A 14,447-nucleotide genomic window follows, 5' to 3' on the forward strand; every position below is an offset into this window, starting at 1 on the left:
TTTTTCCAAGAATGAATCCATACTATCAACTGCATACCACTAAAGAAACGAGTTCTACCAATTGTTGACAGATGATTTTTCCAAGTTTTTTGTAGCAAGAAGAATCAGATGAATTTATCTTTGAAACAAATGTTTCACAAAGTATTTTCTTGTGACAATGACTAAAGTTTAGAGGAGTTCAATATACATTTCAGTGTATTGGATAATAAATATGTTATTTGATAATAAAGACAAGACATACCATCCAGATGAAGAATTTATTCATGATCCAGTAATAATCACTTTCCTGGAGTCGGACCTTGCTTATAAAAGCATGATCCCTAATACAAAATAATTGTCCTTTCACTTTAGATTTAGCAGGCATGGCAGACCTTTTCAGTGTCCAGAGCACTTTTTAGAAATAAATAGTCAATTTTCGAGTGTTTACGTTCCACAGAGGTTAATAATCAAACCTGAACTCAAAATAGCTGGGATCAAAATGATGAACTCGTACATATCCGTCCTCTCCCCCACTGCTGTAGCTGTAATAGAAATGGAAATAGAATTAAGAAAGATCACACATCCTACTCTTCACAAACATACATACAGTATAAGGACAACAGCAAATGGAGGTAAAAGATACAGGAAATGGTCAATAGCAAAGGGAGATAACACAATTACAATAAACAACAAAGGGAGGTAACAGAAAACTTACGAAAGAGATCACACAAAGAGTCGATATATTTTCATATTTTAAGATACACTAGGATCTATATTAAATTTCAATTAAACAATTAATAGCAACATATTATATGCAAAATGTATTGAAACCAAAATTCCAAAGGAGACATTGATTATTCACATTAAACTCAAATTCTTTTTTAGAAAAGACAATTGACATACCTTTTTCCATCTGGATGAAATGATAAACTGTTGATAGGACCAAAGTGACCTTTAACCCTGCCAAATTCCTCCTCAAATACAAGGTGATAGAAGCGAGCATCAAATTTGCCAACCCTGGATGAGGTTGTTGTGACTTCCATAGCCTCCTGTCCTCCTCCAAGTACCACCTGTCGTTTGTATACAGATAGATGTAATTGGTATACAGACACAAACATATCGTCGGGACAGAATTGTGGATTAACATAACCTTTGTTCTATGTTCAAAGATTAAATTTTACCTTTGACAAAGAAACTGTTTTATAAACAATAAACTTACATGGTCTCTGATAGGAGAAATGGCTGCAGAGTTGACTGGCCTCTCTGTCTTGTATGTCTTCATATGACGCAGGGATACTGTATCAAACAGCTACAATGAGAAAATAAAGTACAGAGAGAATGGAAACATGATCAGGTTTAAAATAAAGTACAGGGAAACTGAAAATACAATCGGGTTTAATATAAAGTAACAGGGAAACTGAAAATACAACCAGGTTTAAAATAAAGTACAGGAAAACTGAAAATACTATCAGGTTGAAAACAAACTTTGCTATCTTATTTCTATCTAAATATTCATCTTGCACCATAACCTGGTTGGGACATGAGAACAGGATAAGTTACCTTGGCTGTGGTGTCTTTAGACGCTGTTATGATCATAGACATGTCTTTGGAGTACCGGATATCATTGATCTGTTTAGAATGGTCTTGGACAGCATTGATCTTTTCACCCGTCTACAAAAAAAGAAAACATATCTTTAGTAGGAGTGTTTCAGATGCAAGATGTCTGCATAAGATATGTATTAAATATGATTTTTATTTCCACAAAACATATATATACATATTATTTAACTTTGTGGATGTCTGTAAATCAAACTGAACAGTGGCTTACATAGGTATACCACAATCTCCAATAAATAGTGTATTTGGTAAGGGCTATTCCAGAATCATCAGTGTGGGAGGGGTGGGAGGCATTTGTTTTGATGGTTGGTAGGGACATAGCCCCATTTTTCTAGTACATTTCATATGCTAAATATGTTTCAAAATTGGATCGGTGGTGGAGTCTGTGATAAAATGCCCTCAGAAAATTTTGGAATAGTCCTAAGCTTAGGATAAACTTTAATAATGCTATCCATCTCAAGTCATGTGTGGGTATACAAACTGAGTAAAAACCAGTTGAAACACCTCCAATTTTACCTGTGGTAAGAATATCAACAGGACTGCTATGTCTGACAAATACAATGCTGATTTTTAATGCTCTACTTTTGGTGTAAAATTGAGCCGAGACACTCACATTATACCTGAGACACTCACTTTATACCCGAGACACTCACTTTATACCTGAGACACTCACTTTATACCTGAGACACTCACTGTATACCCGAGACACTTACTTTATACCTAAGACACTTACTTAATACCCGAGACACTTACTTTATACCCGAGACACTTACATTATACCTGAGACACTCACTTTATACCTGAGACACTCACTTTATACCTGAGACACTTACTTTATACCTGAGACACTTACTTTATACCTGAGACATTCACTTTATACCTGATACACTTACTTTATACCTGAGACACTCACTTTATACCTGAGACACTCACTTTATACCTGAGACACTTACTTTATACCCGAGACACTTACTTTATACCCGAGACACTCACTTTATACCCGAGACACTTACTTTATACCTGAGACACTTACTTCAAACCGGAGACACTTACTTTATACCCGAGACACTTACTTTCAAATCAATGTGACATAACTCTCCATTTTCATGACCTGTGATGATGTACTCTTCATACGGACCCCAGATGGCTGATGTGATCTTAGATCCAGCTATAGGATAGATCATCGCTGGCTCTCCTATAAATCATAAAGAATTTCACAAATACAATCAACGTGTACATCCAAAAATCATATCACAGAATGTAGTGTATTACTAAAACTTATAATAAAAGTCCATACATGAATCAAGGCAGGATTATGGGGAATATACCCTTCCTACTATCTAGTGGTAAAACCCGGGTTCCAAGGGGAGCTAGAACCTGTCCCCAACCCAGCAGAATATGATTTTTTTAGTTTTTCAAGCTGAATCTCTACATCCTTAGCATAGGTGATTTGGAATTTGATATAGTTAAATGAAAATAATGTAAATGAATTTTTCAGTCCTATTTATCTAAGATTATTGGTAAAGTAATTGTTAGAAAAAAAGACCATGCTTTCATGGAGGAAAATGAACCAGTCATTTTGAGAAACTTTTACTATAGTCTAGAAGGGAAATTTTAAGGCCAAGGGAAACCAATTCTGTTGGGGGAATTTACCAATAAAGGTAAAGAAGTGGCAAATTGATGATAAAAGTTCATACTCATATCATTGATGTCATAGATGTGGATTTCACAAGGATGTCCCATGGTTTTGTCTGTTGTGTACATGATAAGGTTTCCACTGTATGAGAATCCACATGTCCTTACAGCTGTTTTGGACTCCATTGTTGACAACATTTTTCCTGAAAACGAAGAGGCAAAGATGACCTATATTACTCACCTGTATGTATAAGCAATAATATGGCATAAAATTGACCCTTGCCCTTAAGTAATTTCAGAAGTCAAATCACTACTTCTCAAAAAACATTGTCAAATAGCCATGTCCCTTCAAGCTCAAGAGAGAAAGCACATATTAGAAGGTAAAATCAGACTCTTATGGGTCTAATTGCATTTTTGACACCCTGTAAAATGGTAAAATTTCTTCATTGACATTACCAGATTTATTGTAAATAAATTGACAGGGTGAAAATATGAACCCAAAGAATATCCTTGTTAACATCCATAAGATACATAGATTCTCATATGACAAAGTATGATTTAACCATAATTTTACTGCCAACTGAAACAAAAATATTACTTTAAAAAGTTTTGATTTTTAAAGTTCATTTTTTTTCTTTAAAATTTCTTTTTCTATCAATATGTTAGGAGCTCAGCAACTTATAGTTCTCACATATACTCACCTGTTTGACAATCCCATAGTTTACACGAGTTGTCAGCAGACCCTGTCAATACATAGGTTGTGTCCCCTGATCACCATTGTCAAGGTAAAAATATCATTTTTCTGTTATTCAAGCTACATTTTGTTTTCATTAAACAGAAGTCTGCTTTGTAAATTAGCCAACAGCTGTGTGCATGTTATAGATTGGGTGATGGGAGTGATGGGACAATCATCCATTAACGTTACATTAGATACTCTCATCAATCCCAATCATCAAATTTCAATGACTATGTTGTTGTTGTTTTTTGCTTTCAGTGAAAATCACAAAAGTTTAGAATCATGAAATTAATCAGTCATATGTTAAACTTGTGTAAATTCAATACATCATAATTAGTACTTTTAAATATCCTGAACAAGTTTACTTCATTACAATACAATGACTTTATAGATTTTATCAAATTATTCTGACCTTGTTACAATAGACATAAAACATTTACACTGTATATTTTTATTACAAAGGATACAATTGACATCCATGTTCCATACTGCTCCTGTATGACCCTTAAAGGAGCCTAGTCTCTCCCCATTTACTGAATACCACACATTAGGCTGGTGATCCTTAGCACAAGAGAAGATAAGATCTCCCTCCCTGTTGTACTTGATCTCAGTAATTGATCGCTCATGACCATGTAGTAAAATTGGCTTCTGCATAAGAAAAAGAAAAATACAATTAAGAATTGTGATGTAAACAAATTAAATACAACATACAAAGATCAGAAAACAGGTTCTTTTTTCTTTGTAAAACAATCCATTTTTAAACTAGACAAAAAGAAACATATTTTGACAACACAATGAAAAGTAAAAGTGTGGGGGGGGGGGAAGTGGAGTACAATACTTAGACTTAGATAACCAGAATTTTTTTAAAGCACCACTAAGATATATAGTGTGCACTCTGTCTAAACCGGACACCTTTGGGACCACAAAATAAAGTCGGTTTGTAGAGAGTTCAGGATTGTAGAGATTCTACTTGATATTGTTGTTGAATGCAAAAAGAAAAAAGAAAAAAAAAGATATATTATAAAAAAGATGTCATTGTACATTATTCCTGCATATACAAACTTTGAATTGAATAACATAATTTAATTCAACACTGGCAATATGACACTATGTGTACGTTACATCGGTTGAAAACAATCACTGATTGTTGTTTGTTTTAAGAGGCTTTCCAGCGAGTCCGAACAATCAACCAATCTGACACTTTCTACAAGTGCAGATTCCCAATCTGAGGAATTAGCCTCAATTTCTAATTGGTCCTTAATGTTGGCGGCTGTCGTGAGATCCATGTTTGTTGATAATATAAACGGAGTAATACAAAATGTCGTCACCATCATCTCCGACTTCCTCATCCGGGTACGTTCGTGTAGTGAGGTCCGTGAAGGGGAAGCCAGCCAGAATGAAACATTTCTTAATTACGATACATTTACAAACACGTAACATTATTGGTATGAATTGACAAATTGTATTCTGAATTACGATACATTTACAAACACGTAACATTATTGGTATGAATTGACAAATTGTACCTAACAACTGTTTAGGTGATTATCCAGCCGTAGCTGCTGCCACCTATGGACAATGACGTTTAATGGTCAATGAATAATATACCTGTGCGGCAATTACAACTGTATAAACACTTGTCGGGAGCCCCTGAAGGCATCGCTACCAGGGAAACATCAATGGGACCGACACCGGTTTATACAGGGTAGATTTACTAGTATACAGAAGGAATGGGGCCAGAATATATGGCTGGATTACAGAATAGACAGAGTCCAGATTATGCAGAGTTAATCTACTATAAATAAAGAAGGGAATTTTCGGGACCAAATTATTTGGTCGGTTTTGGCAAATATCCGGATTGGACAGAGTCCGGTTTGGACAGAGTGCACTGTATGCATCTTTGTTATGTATGTACTATAAAAATGTATTTAAAACAAGTCATGTGCTGCGTCAATTCCAGAAAATTACTGTACCATATGGTCTTTGATATAAAATGATTCTTTATATTTATAATTGTTGCATAATAATTATGGGTTCATAATTATTATCTCTGATGTTTACTAATACAACTCTATAGAGTCTTAATATGGTCCAAAAAGCAGAGCTATCATATATTGAATATAATCAGAAATGAATATAACAATAGGATGCGTTGACTTGGTATGATAGCAAAATATAGTGTTTTACTAACATAAAAAAGACTCTAAGTACCGAAATGTGGGGAAATGTTGGTACAGTACTGTTACTACGTATACGTATTTCATAATTATAGGATTCATTAGGGTATGAGCAGGACTCGACTCTTATGAAATCAAAGCGACCATTAAATTCTAATCGAAATAACAGACATCAAATTTGTTTCTTTCGTTTCATCAGAATGAAAACAGCAAACTTCAGTTCAATAGACAAAAAATACATAACAACGTACCATCTTGCTGCTAAACTGCGAAAGGCTGCCATGCACACCGGAAATAAAAAGACTAGCGGAAACTTGTATAGCGCGTGCGTAAGGGAGCATACCTTGTTCTAAAAGATTTAACGAAGACATTGTTTTACTTTTTAGGGGAAAATACCAATCTTCTATTTAAAAAGTGTAATAATTGTATAACAAACTTAATTTTGAAATACAATAAATGTTTCTTTAAACATCATGTTAAATATCTTTTTTGTTATTTTTACGAGCCTAAGCGACTTTCGCCATTGAAAAGGCAAGATGGGTATGACAGAATCAACTATGACTATAGGATACAATGAATGGAAGGAGCCGGATTTGCACCCTAATCGTCATAAATCTCCAACTTTCGACCCCAATTACGGGTTCCCCAATGGTCGTAAAGAGAGAGGTAACACAAACATTTGTTTTAAAAATTGATAATTTCACCTTCAAGTATCGTTGCCTGCAGAAGTAGTAACAATACCAGCTACCAAGAGTTATAGAGTCGACTTTTAACCAGTGCAACATTAGCTTAGTTAAGTTATCTCATAACTGCTACACAGATGAAAAGTAATATGTACACAATAAAATTATCACATAAACACAGCTAGATAAATAGTAAAACGGCAGTTAGAGGTAAAGGTCATGCAAAATAAAACTCATGCAGCACCCAAAACGGAGAATTGACAGAAAACTGTGAATTGATATACTAGGAAAGCGAAATAAAGGTTGTACGAAGGGAATCATTGACCAGCAAGGAGAGGATGTCATAACACATACAGTCACAGGTATCAATTGCGTTTAACCAAAACTCATGGTCATATTTGGCCATTAACATGCGTGGATAAAATGCTATAAAGTTTTCATTTACTCAAATGAATGACATTGACCCATTTCCAAGTCAAAGAGGTGAAATGAGTGTGGCCATAAGCTTGCAGAGACATACTGAAAGGATAAAGAAATGCAACTACTTTAATTGTAAAATATTTTGTATTGAATATATATACGTATTTCTCGGTTAAAAAATAAAGGGTAATTGTGTGCCCTTACCTAATACCCCAATTAAGTATTCAAAATCCATCATCTGTGACAATAACTTATCCGCTTGTGCACCTAAATTACCAACATACTGTGATTGTACAAATGCATACGTTCTTTTCCGTTCAAACTAGTGACAATTTCTGACTATCACCAAGAAGCATGATCGCCAATACATTTGATTTTTTTTTTTTTACAATTATGCCACGGCTATAGGGCTAGCACTTAACAACAGGTCGCAACTCAGTTCATTGATCATAAATTGGTAAGTTATACTGTCTGAACACTGCGGGAAGAGTTGATGACAGATAGAGATTTGGACATCCATGTGTAATCTTGCGATTCATTACGCTTGCTCACTGTCGGATTCACCCAAAAACTGTGAGATATAGACTACGAGAGTCAAATTTACGCCTCCCCAGTACATTGTTTTGCCACTGACACCTCAAGTCGAGCTCTTCATAAATGATTGATGACACACCAGGCAAATGTCTCGCGTACATACATGTGCCTAGATGTTTCCCAATGAGATGTTGGATGTCCATGCTGTTCATTGATGAATCTCGATTCACAGTATTTCCATCAGATGACCATGAACATGTGTACTGATGTCGAGAAGAGCATTTTGCAGATGCTTGTGTCTGTTGGAGCTCAACAGATTTGGGGAGGAATTTCTCATGGGTTTAAGACACCTTTAGTGATCATTAAAGGGAATTTAACGGCTGTATATTATCGAGATGAGATCCTTAGGCTTTATGTTAAGCCATTCATTATATTAGGAGCGCACCATTTGACCTTTCAGCGGGATAACACTAGACCACATGTTGCGAGAGTTTGTAGGGACTTTCTTGCAACCCAGAACATAATCGTTATTGAATGGCTTCCATAAAGCCCATATTTGTCCCCAATTGAACACTTGTGGGATGATTTAGACAGAAGAGTTTGGAATCAGCAAAACATCAAAATTTACCTCCCACAATTGGAATAACATTCCTCTATGGACAGTCGATGGCCTCATGAACTCCATGCCCCACAGAATAAGAGATGCTATAGCTGTTCGGGGACCAGAGGACACACAATAGATTATTATGATTAGTTGTTATTTCATCATTGTGAACATAAGGGTACCCTAATTCATGGCAGCCTAATGAAGTCCTCATTTGTTTAAAATCTCAGAAAATGTGAAGATGGATGGTTCAATATTCAAATTATTGCATTTCACATTTAGGTAGTTTGCTCACAAATGTGATTTCATCAAAATTAACAGTGATGTTGAAGTTGAGTTTCTTTCAGTATATATATATTGGTATGTTTACTAAGTTTGCGTAACTCAATGGCATTATATTGAACTCAAGATATCGAGACTTATAACTTAAATGCAATGTATTTAAATCTTTGAAATAATTTCTTCTGAATAATCAAGGATCATGATTTTTATGATGCATGAATAAAATTGTCGAAGTCTTCTACTACAGAGTGATCATGATAAATTCTGTAGATAAAAATCAATGAATCTGAGGAGTACCTCTTAATTTAAGTTCTCGGAATTTTTAAGTTAGATTAGTAACACATGAACATTGAAAACCACACATCTATCTATTGATTAATGATATAATGTCAAAAGTTATTTTTAACCATTCATCAACAGATATTGGAGATTTCGGTTTCACTTGATCCAATATTTCTCATCTGAAAATTTAACTTGACAGAAGAAACTGGAAGACATATATCTGAAAGTGAACTTTGAAAGCAAATTTCAAACAAAGAGTTCCTGAAGAAAAAAGGCCTAGGGAATCATTGATCAACCCCATTTCTGTCATCCATGTACATGTTGTTGCATCTTCTCCCAACCACGCTCCTCTCCCTTCTGCAATTAAACTAGATTACAACTAGAACTGTCACCAGGATGGCTGACTAATACCCCCGCAATCTGCTCAAGTCAATGGTGAATTGGAACTGTTAATTAGAGGATTTCTAAGATAAGCCATAATTCTGAGAAAAAGAAAGTGGCATGCACATCTACACATGGTCCTCTATATTTGTGTGAAGTTTCATTGAAATCGGCCCTTCGGTTTAGGAGGAGTTGTCCGGACAAACTGAAAGATATGTTTCTTATCGGAAAACCTGTTTATAGTGACCAATTGCCATAGCAACCATAATTTTGAGAAAAAGAAATTGGCATGCACATCTACACATGATCATTAATATTTGTGTGAAGTTTCATTGGAATCGACCCATCGGTTTAGGAGTTGTCCGGACTTCGTTGCGGGGGTATAATGAGGATCCATAGAAGGGGTCATGTACAAACAAATTAAATGTGCACTAAAGTTTTAACAACCTTTTCATATCAATCTGTCTTTGACTATTGTCATGTGCTATTCTTGAACAACTTACATTTTCAACTTAGAAAAAACCCCTGCATGAATTCCTATACCATTTTGCAGGAATTACCTTCCATGACCTAAGAAAAATGTGAGGAAGGCTTTGGGTTCTGTCCCCTGGTTAAGACATACCAGAGTCTTTAAAAATGGTAGTTGCTACTCCTGCTTAGCGCTCAGCATATTAGGAATGGGACGACTGGTTCGCCCGTTGTCAGTATAATGTGACCATGTGGGGTGTCCTGCTGGGCATCTTTGGCAGTATGCTTCAGTGAGGTAGCACTATAAATCGGCAAAAGTTCCGGCCTATCACAAGGAGACTTAACACGAACATACCGCAGCCTCCCAATACACACATACGCACTCACCACACACATGCATGTCATACGTACGGGAGGCCGTCCTTAAATGACCTTAGCTGTTAATAGGACGTTAAACAAAATAAACCAAACCAAACCAAACTAAGGAAAATGTTAAATTGAGCTCTGAAGGGCTAAGCTCTTAGTTAGGTCAAATTGTTCTACACGTCTACTTCCCTTTTTTGTTCTGTCTTTCACTCCAAATCCTCCATACTAAGAATTATCCAATTCTTTATATTCAGTATTTTATCAATATCTATGTACAATTTTCTTCTCTCAAGTCCTTATCTTTGAATGCTATTATGTATGTTTCTATTTCTCTTTCTAGAGCCAACTCTTTCCTATGATGAAATGGTAGCACATAAAGTACCGGAAGAATACCGTGATTACTGTGCTCATTATTATGTCGATATGGCCAGATGTTACCGGAAGGTGTTGCCATTCAATTATAGATGTAGTCATGAAAAACACCACTGGGACCAGTGTCAATATGAGGAGTAAGTACAATATTAATTACCTATACCATCAGTTTGTGATTTTGTCTTCATGAAATTTGTAACAAAGCTGATAAATAAGTATGAAGGTTGAAGAACCACAAACACATGGATTAAGTTATAAATCATAAGCCTTAGAAAAACATATACCACAGCCTATTCTTGACCAATACATACACACATACAGTGTCACAAATTACATTACCTGTCAATTTTAATCAAGATCTTGAATTGTCTGAAAATGGCAGGTTATAACTGAGTGATTACTGTAGGGAATCAATGATTTGTACTAAAGAATTGATTTCTACTTAAGAGTAAGGGACACCCTGTACGTTTGGTATATTCGGTGATGATTTATAAATGTTTAAAGTGTATCAATCAATTGTCAGTACAGATTAATTTGTGAGACTACAATGTTGCCCCAATCAAAATCTTTTGGTTTTTCAGCTCAACCATTTTGTATAACATAAGGCCGAGGTGTACTTTCTACCATTTTTCATATCTAATGCATACACTTTTTACTTTCATCTTAGTTATTGTAAATCTTATTTGATGTAAATTCGTCTCATTATCATATTTATAAATAAGCACCGAGAAACTATCTATTAGATATTTCTCCTTTACCAACTTTCTCTTCATAGGAACTTCCTTTTATGTGATTTTGGAGAAACTTTTTACATTTGAAGTATTTTTATAAATTTGTTATTTACACCTCCGTGTTTTGTTTTTTCAGAATGATAAGTAGAATGAAAGAATATGAACGTGAAAAACGATTAATACAACGGGCAGCTAGAAAGAAAATGATGTCACCAGTGGATGAGGGAGGGCTGGAAGAGTAGATATTATTTTCTGGACATTTGTAAATATAGGCCTCGCCTCCTGGAATGTGTCGCCTAACTCGACTCCATAGTTTGTGTTACTTGTATGTTGGAAATGAATACATAAAAATTGATTTTTTCCGTGTGTTTGTTTCATCTCTGATGACCTGTGTATAACCAATTGAAAAATCATCGCCATTTAATTTGGTTTGGCCGTCCAATGCAATTGCAAATACCAATAAAAAACAGCATATCACTGCCGTGCTTCCAAATGATGATACATACACAGATCATGTATTTTTGATATGGACAGAACAAAAGAAGCCAGCTGGTTGAATCAATCATCTGGATATACACTTTATCTTTTTGTTTCTCTACACAAACATTCCTTGTATTAAAAGTAAAGTGGGTTTGATACTTCAATAGCTGAACCGTCACTTTTGTATCAAATCGTACTTGTAACTGTGAACCTGTCCTTAACCTCTAGACTAGAACTGTCACCAGAGGCCAACTCGATTTGCAATCTTCTTGGAAAGAAGCCATCTCAGAAGATCGCATTCCGTTATATGTAAATCGAGTAAACAGGAAGAACATAACCCAAAACAAACAAGTTTTTAAGTTTTCTCAAACACTGTGACAAACCTGTGCATGTATGTGCCATAAGTCCTTCTCTAGTGAAGCTCATCACTCGCACACTTCAAACATGGTCGGCGCCATCTTGGGAAGATAATTCTTCCAGCTTCGAGACGGAAGAGGTAGATCTTCCAGAAGCAGAGGAGCTACAAATCGAGTGACCGGAAGTTATATTCTAGAAGAAGAAGTGTGCAAATCGAGTTGGCTTCACGATGGCTGATTAGTACCCCCAACCCCCACCCATAGCCCTGCACATGAATCCACCCAGATTCCAACTCTGCCCCGAACACATGTTGATGACGAAAGACCGAGGTAAAATTAGCAGATTCTGTATTACAGTATAAAGTCGTAGAAAAGTACCATGAATGCGCAGATAAAAACAGAACAGATGTACAACGTGTGATGTACAAGATTCTGCCTACAATCATAGTAAAGTGGAATAACTTCTGTAACAAAAATATTGATCCAAAAAGTAAGTGTAGCTACCCAACTTCAATGTTAGATGTCTGCTTTCAAAGCAGTTCAACATCAGTGAATTTTGATTAAATAGTTTGGATGAAAACTACAGGGAATGGTACTGTCAATATTTGTCAGCATAGGAAAGGGGACATACATGTATCTACCATGTGGACATTTAAAAAAAAAAGATACAAAAATTGGGTCTACTGTCCAGTCTTCTGTAGGATTATGAATAATTGTCCAACAGTCCAAGTGAGCTAAAAATTGATAACTCATTCCATGAATTTACTTTCAACAAACAAACCTTTGTCATTTAATACATTGAGCCACTGCACAACAAACGCACATCTTCAGCTTTCAGAATTAGTTTAATATAGAAATATAACATGCATTTATTACAATGGTAAAAACTAAAGCAAAACTCGCCATGAAATTGGTAATTAACAAAATAATTGTGAAATATGGACAAATTATTATACAGTAAATTAACATTTGCACAAATCAGCTGTGATACAAAACATAAATATGGATTAACTTTATAAGCAATTATTTTTATATTCAGCATATGAATTATGGATACATTTTGGATTGTATAATAGCAACTAGAGATTACGATATTATATCTATGGATTATAATCATGTCTGATAATGCAGAGATAGCACCTGGAGATTGTAGATAATTGACAGATGTATACATGTATATGTAAGATTGGAGAGTATAAGGTCACCTTACCAACTCAGGCTGATGAAAATTCCTTAAGCCTAGTGGTAGGAAATTTGCTCCAAGAGCAAGGGGCCTCTTGTTCATTCATTACTCCTTCATATGTCAGATATGTACACACATATGGCCCCTAGGACTTAATTGTTATCTATAAGTGGTAATAGAGCAATATAAAAATTGAAATTTCTCTACTAAATAGCAAAAACGGAGAGGTACAATAGGTAATAATATATGTCCCTGGCAAAAGGCACACTTACAGAACTAGCCGGATATGTGTACAAAGTTTTGTACAAATCAGTTCAATAGTTTCTCCAGCACCACAACATACACTTGCTTTCAGGCAGGTGAGCTGCTAATTGAGTGGTGTCATTACTTTTGGTTGGCAAGAAGAGCTGCAAAATGATAACTTCTCAAAGGAAAAAAGTCTGTTTGGAATATTTGATGTATATAGACAAAACACAATGACTACTCAAGGCTCAAAACATATTAGGCCTATTTGTTTATGCAGACAAACCGGTGCATCTTTTGAATTTAATATTTTGGGCAAGTGTAAGGCTGACTTCCTTCATGCCCGATATATAAACACCACCTATACCTATGTACACGTAAATAAATTTATTCATTAACTAATACTGGTAACAGGAGGAAATTGCCGATGCAATTACCAACAACTTCGGAGAGGAAAGGTGGGAGTAAAAACAAGGCATCACAAACAATACAAATCCCCTTGCACGACAAGTATACCTGCCGAAATATCCTGCAATAAGCCCGGCGGCCAACTTGTTTGAAGTATTTTATCAAAATTTGATAAAAATTGAGGGATGACAAAAGATTTTCTTTAAATAGAACAATGACCTTGTCCTTGACCTTGGCACCGTGAAACAAATGAACTCGTTCAAAGCATTCTCATGCTTGATAAACATATATGAAGTTTGATTAAAATGCATTCAAAAATGAATGAAATCTTTAGAGAGCTGACAGCATTTTTCTATTAATAGCAGCGATGTCCTTCTCCTTTGCACAAACTTGTTTTAGGTGTTCTTATGTGACAATTATTAATTTGATCAAAAATGTTTAAAAATGAAGCCATGAGAGTACTCACAAAGATTTTCTATAAATGATAATCGTGACCTTGGTACCTTGAAA

At 35.3% G+C, this 14,447-nt stretch overlaps 2 protein-coding genes across 2 annotated transcripts; one reads left to right on the top strand and one right to left on the bottom strand.

Moving 5' to 3' along the window:
* Positions 1–242: 242 nt before the first annotated feature.
* On the bottom strand, positions 243–6,530 carry LOC117325966 (eukaryotic translation initiation factor 3 subunit I-like). Its single transcript, XM_033882505.1, has 9 exons — positions 6,396–6,530; positions 4,435–4,615; positions 3,933–3,998; positions 3,294–3,434; positions 2,670–2,791; positions 1,540–1,650; positions 1,199–1,288; positions 883–1,049; positions 243–521 (listed from the first exon to the last, which is right to left on the bottom strand). Exons 1-9 carry the CDS (start codon positions 6,513–6,515, stop codon positions 440–442), a joined length of 1,080 nt encoding a protein of 359 aa, XP_033738396.1. The 5' UTR covers positions 6,516–6,530; the 3' UTR covers positions 243–439.
* Positions 6,531–6,652: 122 nt separating this feature from the next.
* On the top strand, positions 6,653–11,627 carry LOC117325968 (NADH dehydrogenase [ubiquinone] 1 beta subcomplex subunit 7-like). The gene is made up of 3 exons (XM_033882508.1): positions 6,653–6,810; positions 10,505–10,673; positions 11,404–11,627. Exons 1-3 carry the CDS (start codon positions 6,681–6,683, stop codon positions 11,507–11,509), a joined length of 405 nt encoding a protein of 134 aa, XP_033738399.1. The 5' UTR covers positions 6,653–6,680; the 3' UTR covers positions 11,510–11,627.
* Positions 11,628–14,447: the final 2,820 nt, after the last annotated feature.

Source organism: Pecten maximus, chromosome 4 (genome assembly GCF_902652985.1).
Source record: "Pecten maximus chromosome 4, xPecMax1.1, whole genome shotgun sequence".
NCBI classification, from domain to species: Eukaryota; Metazoa; Mollusca; class Bivalvia; order Pectinida; family Pectinidae; genus Pecten; species Pecten maximus.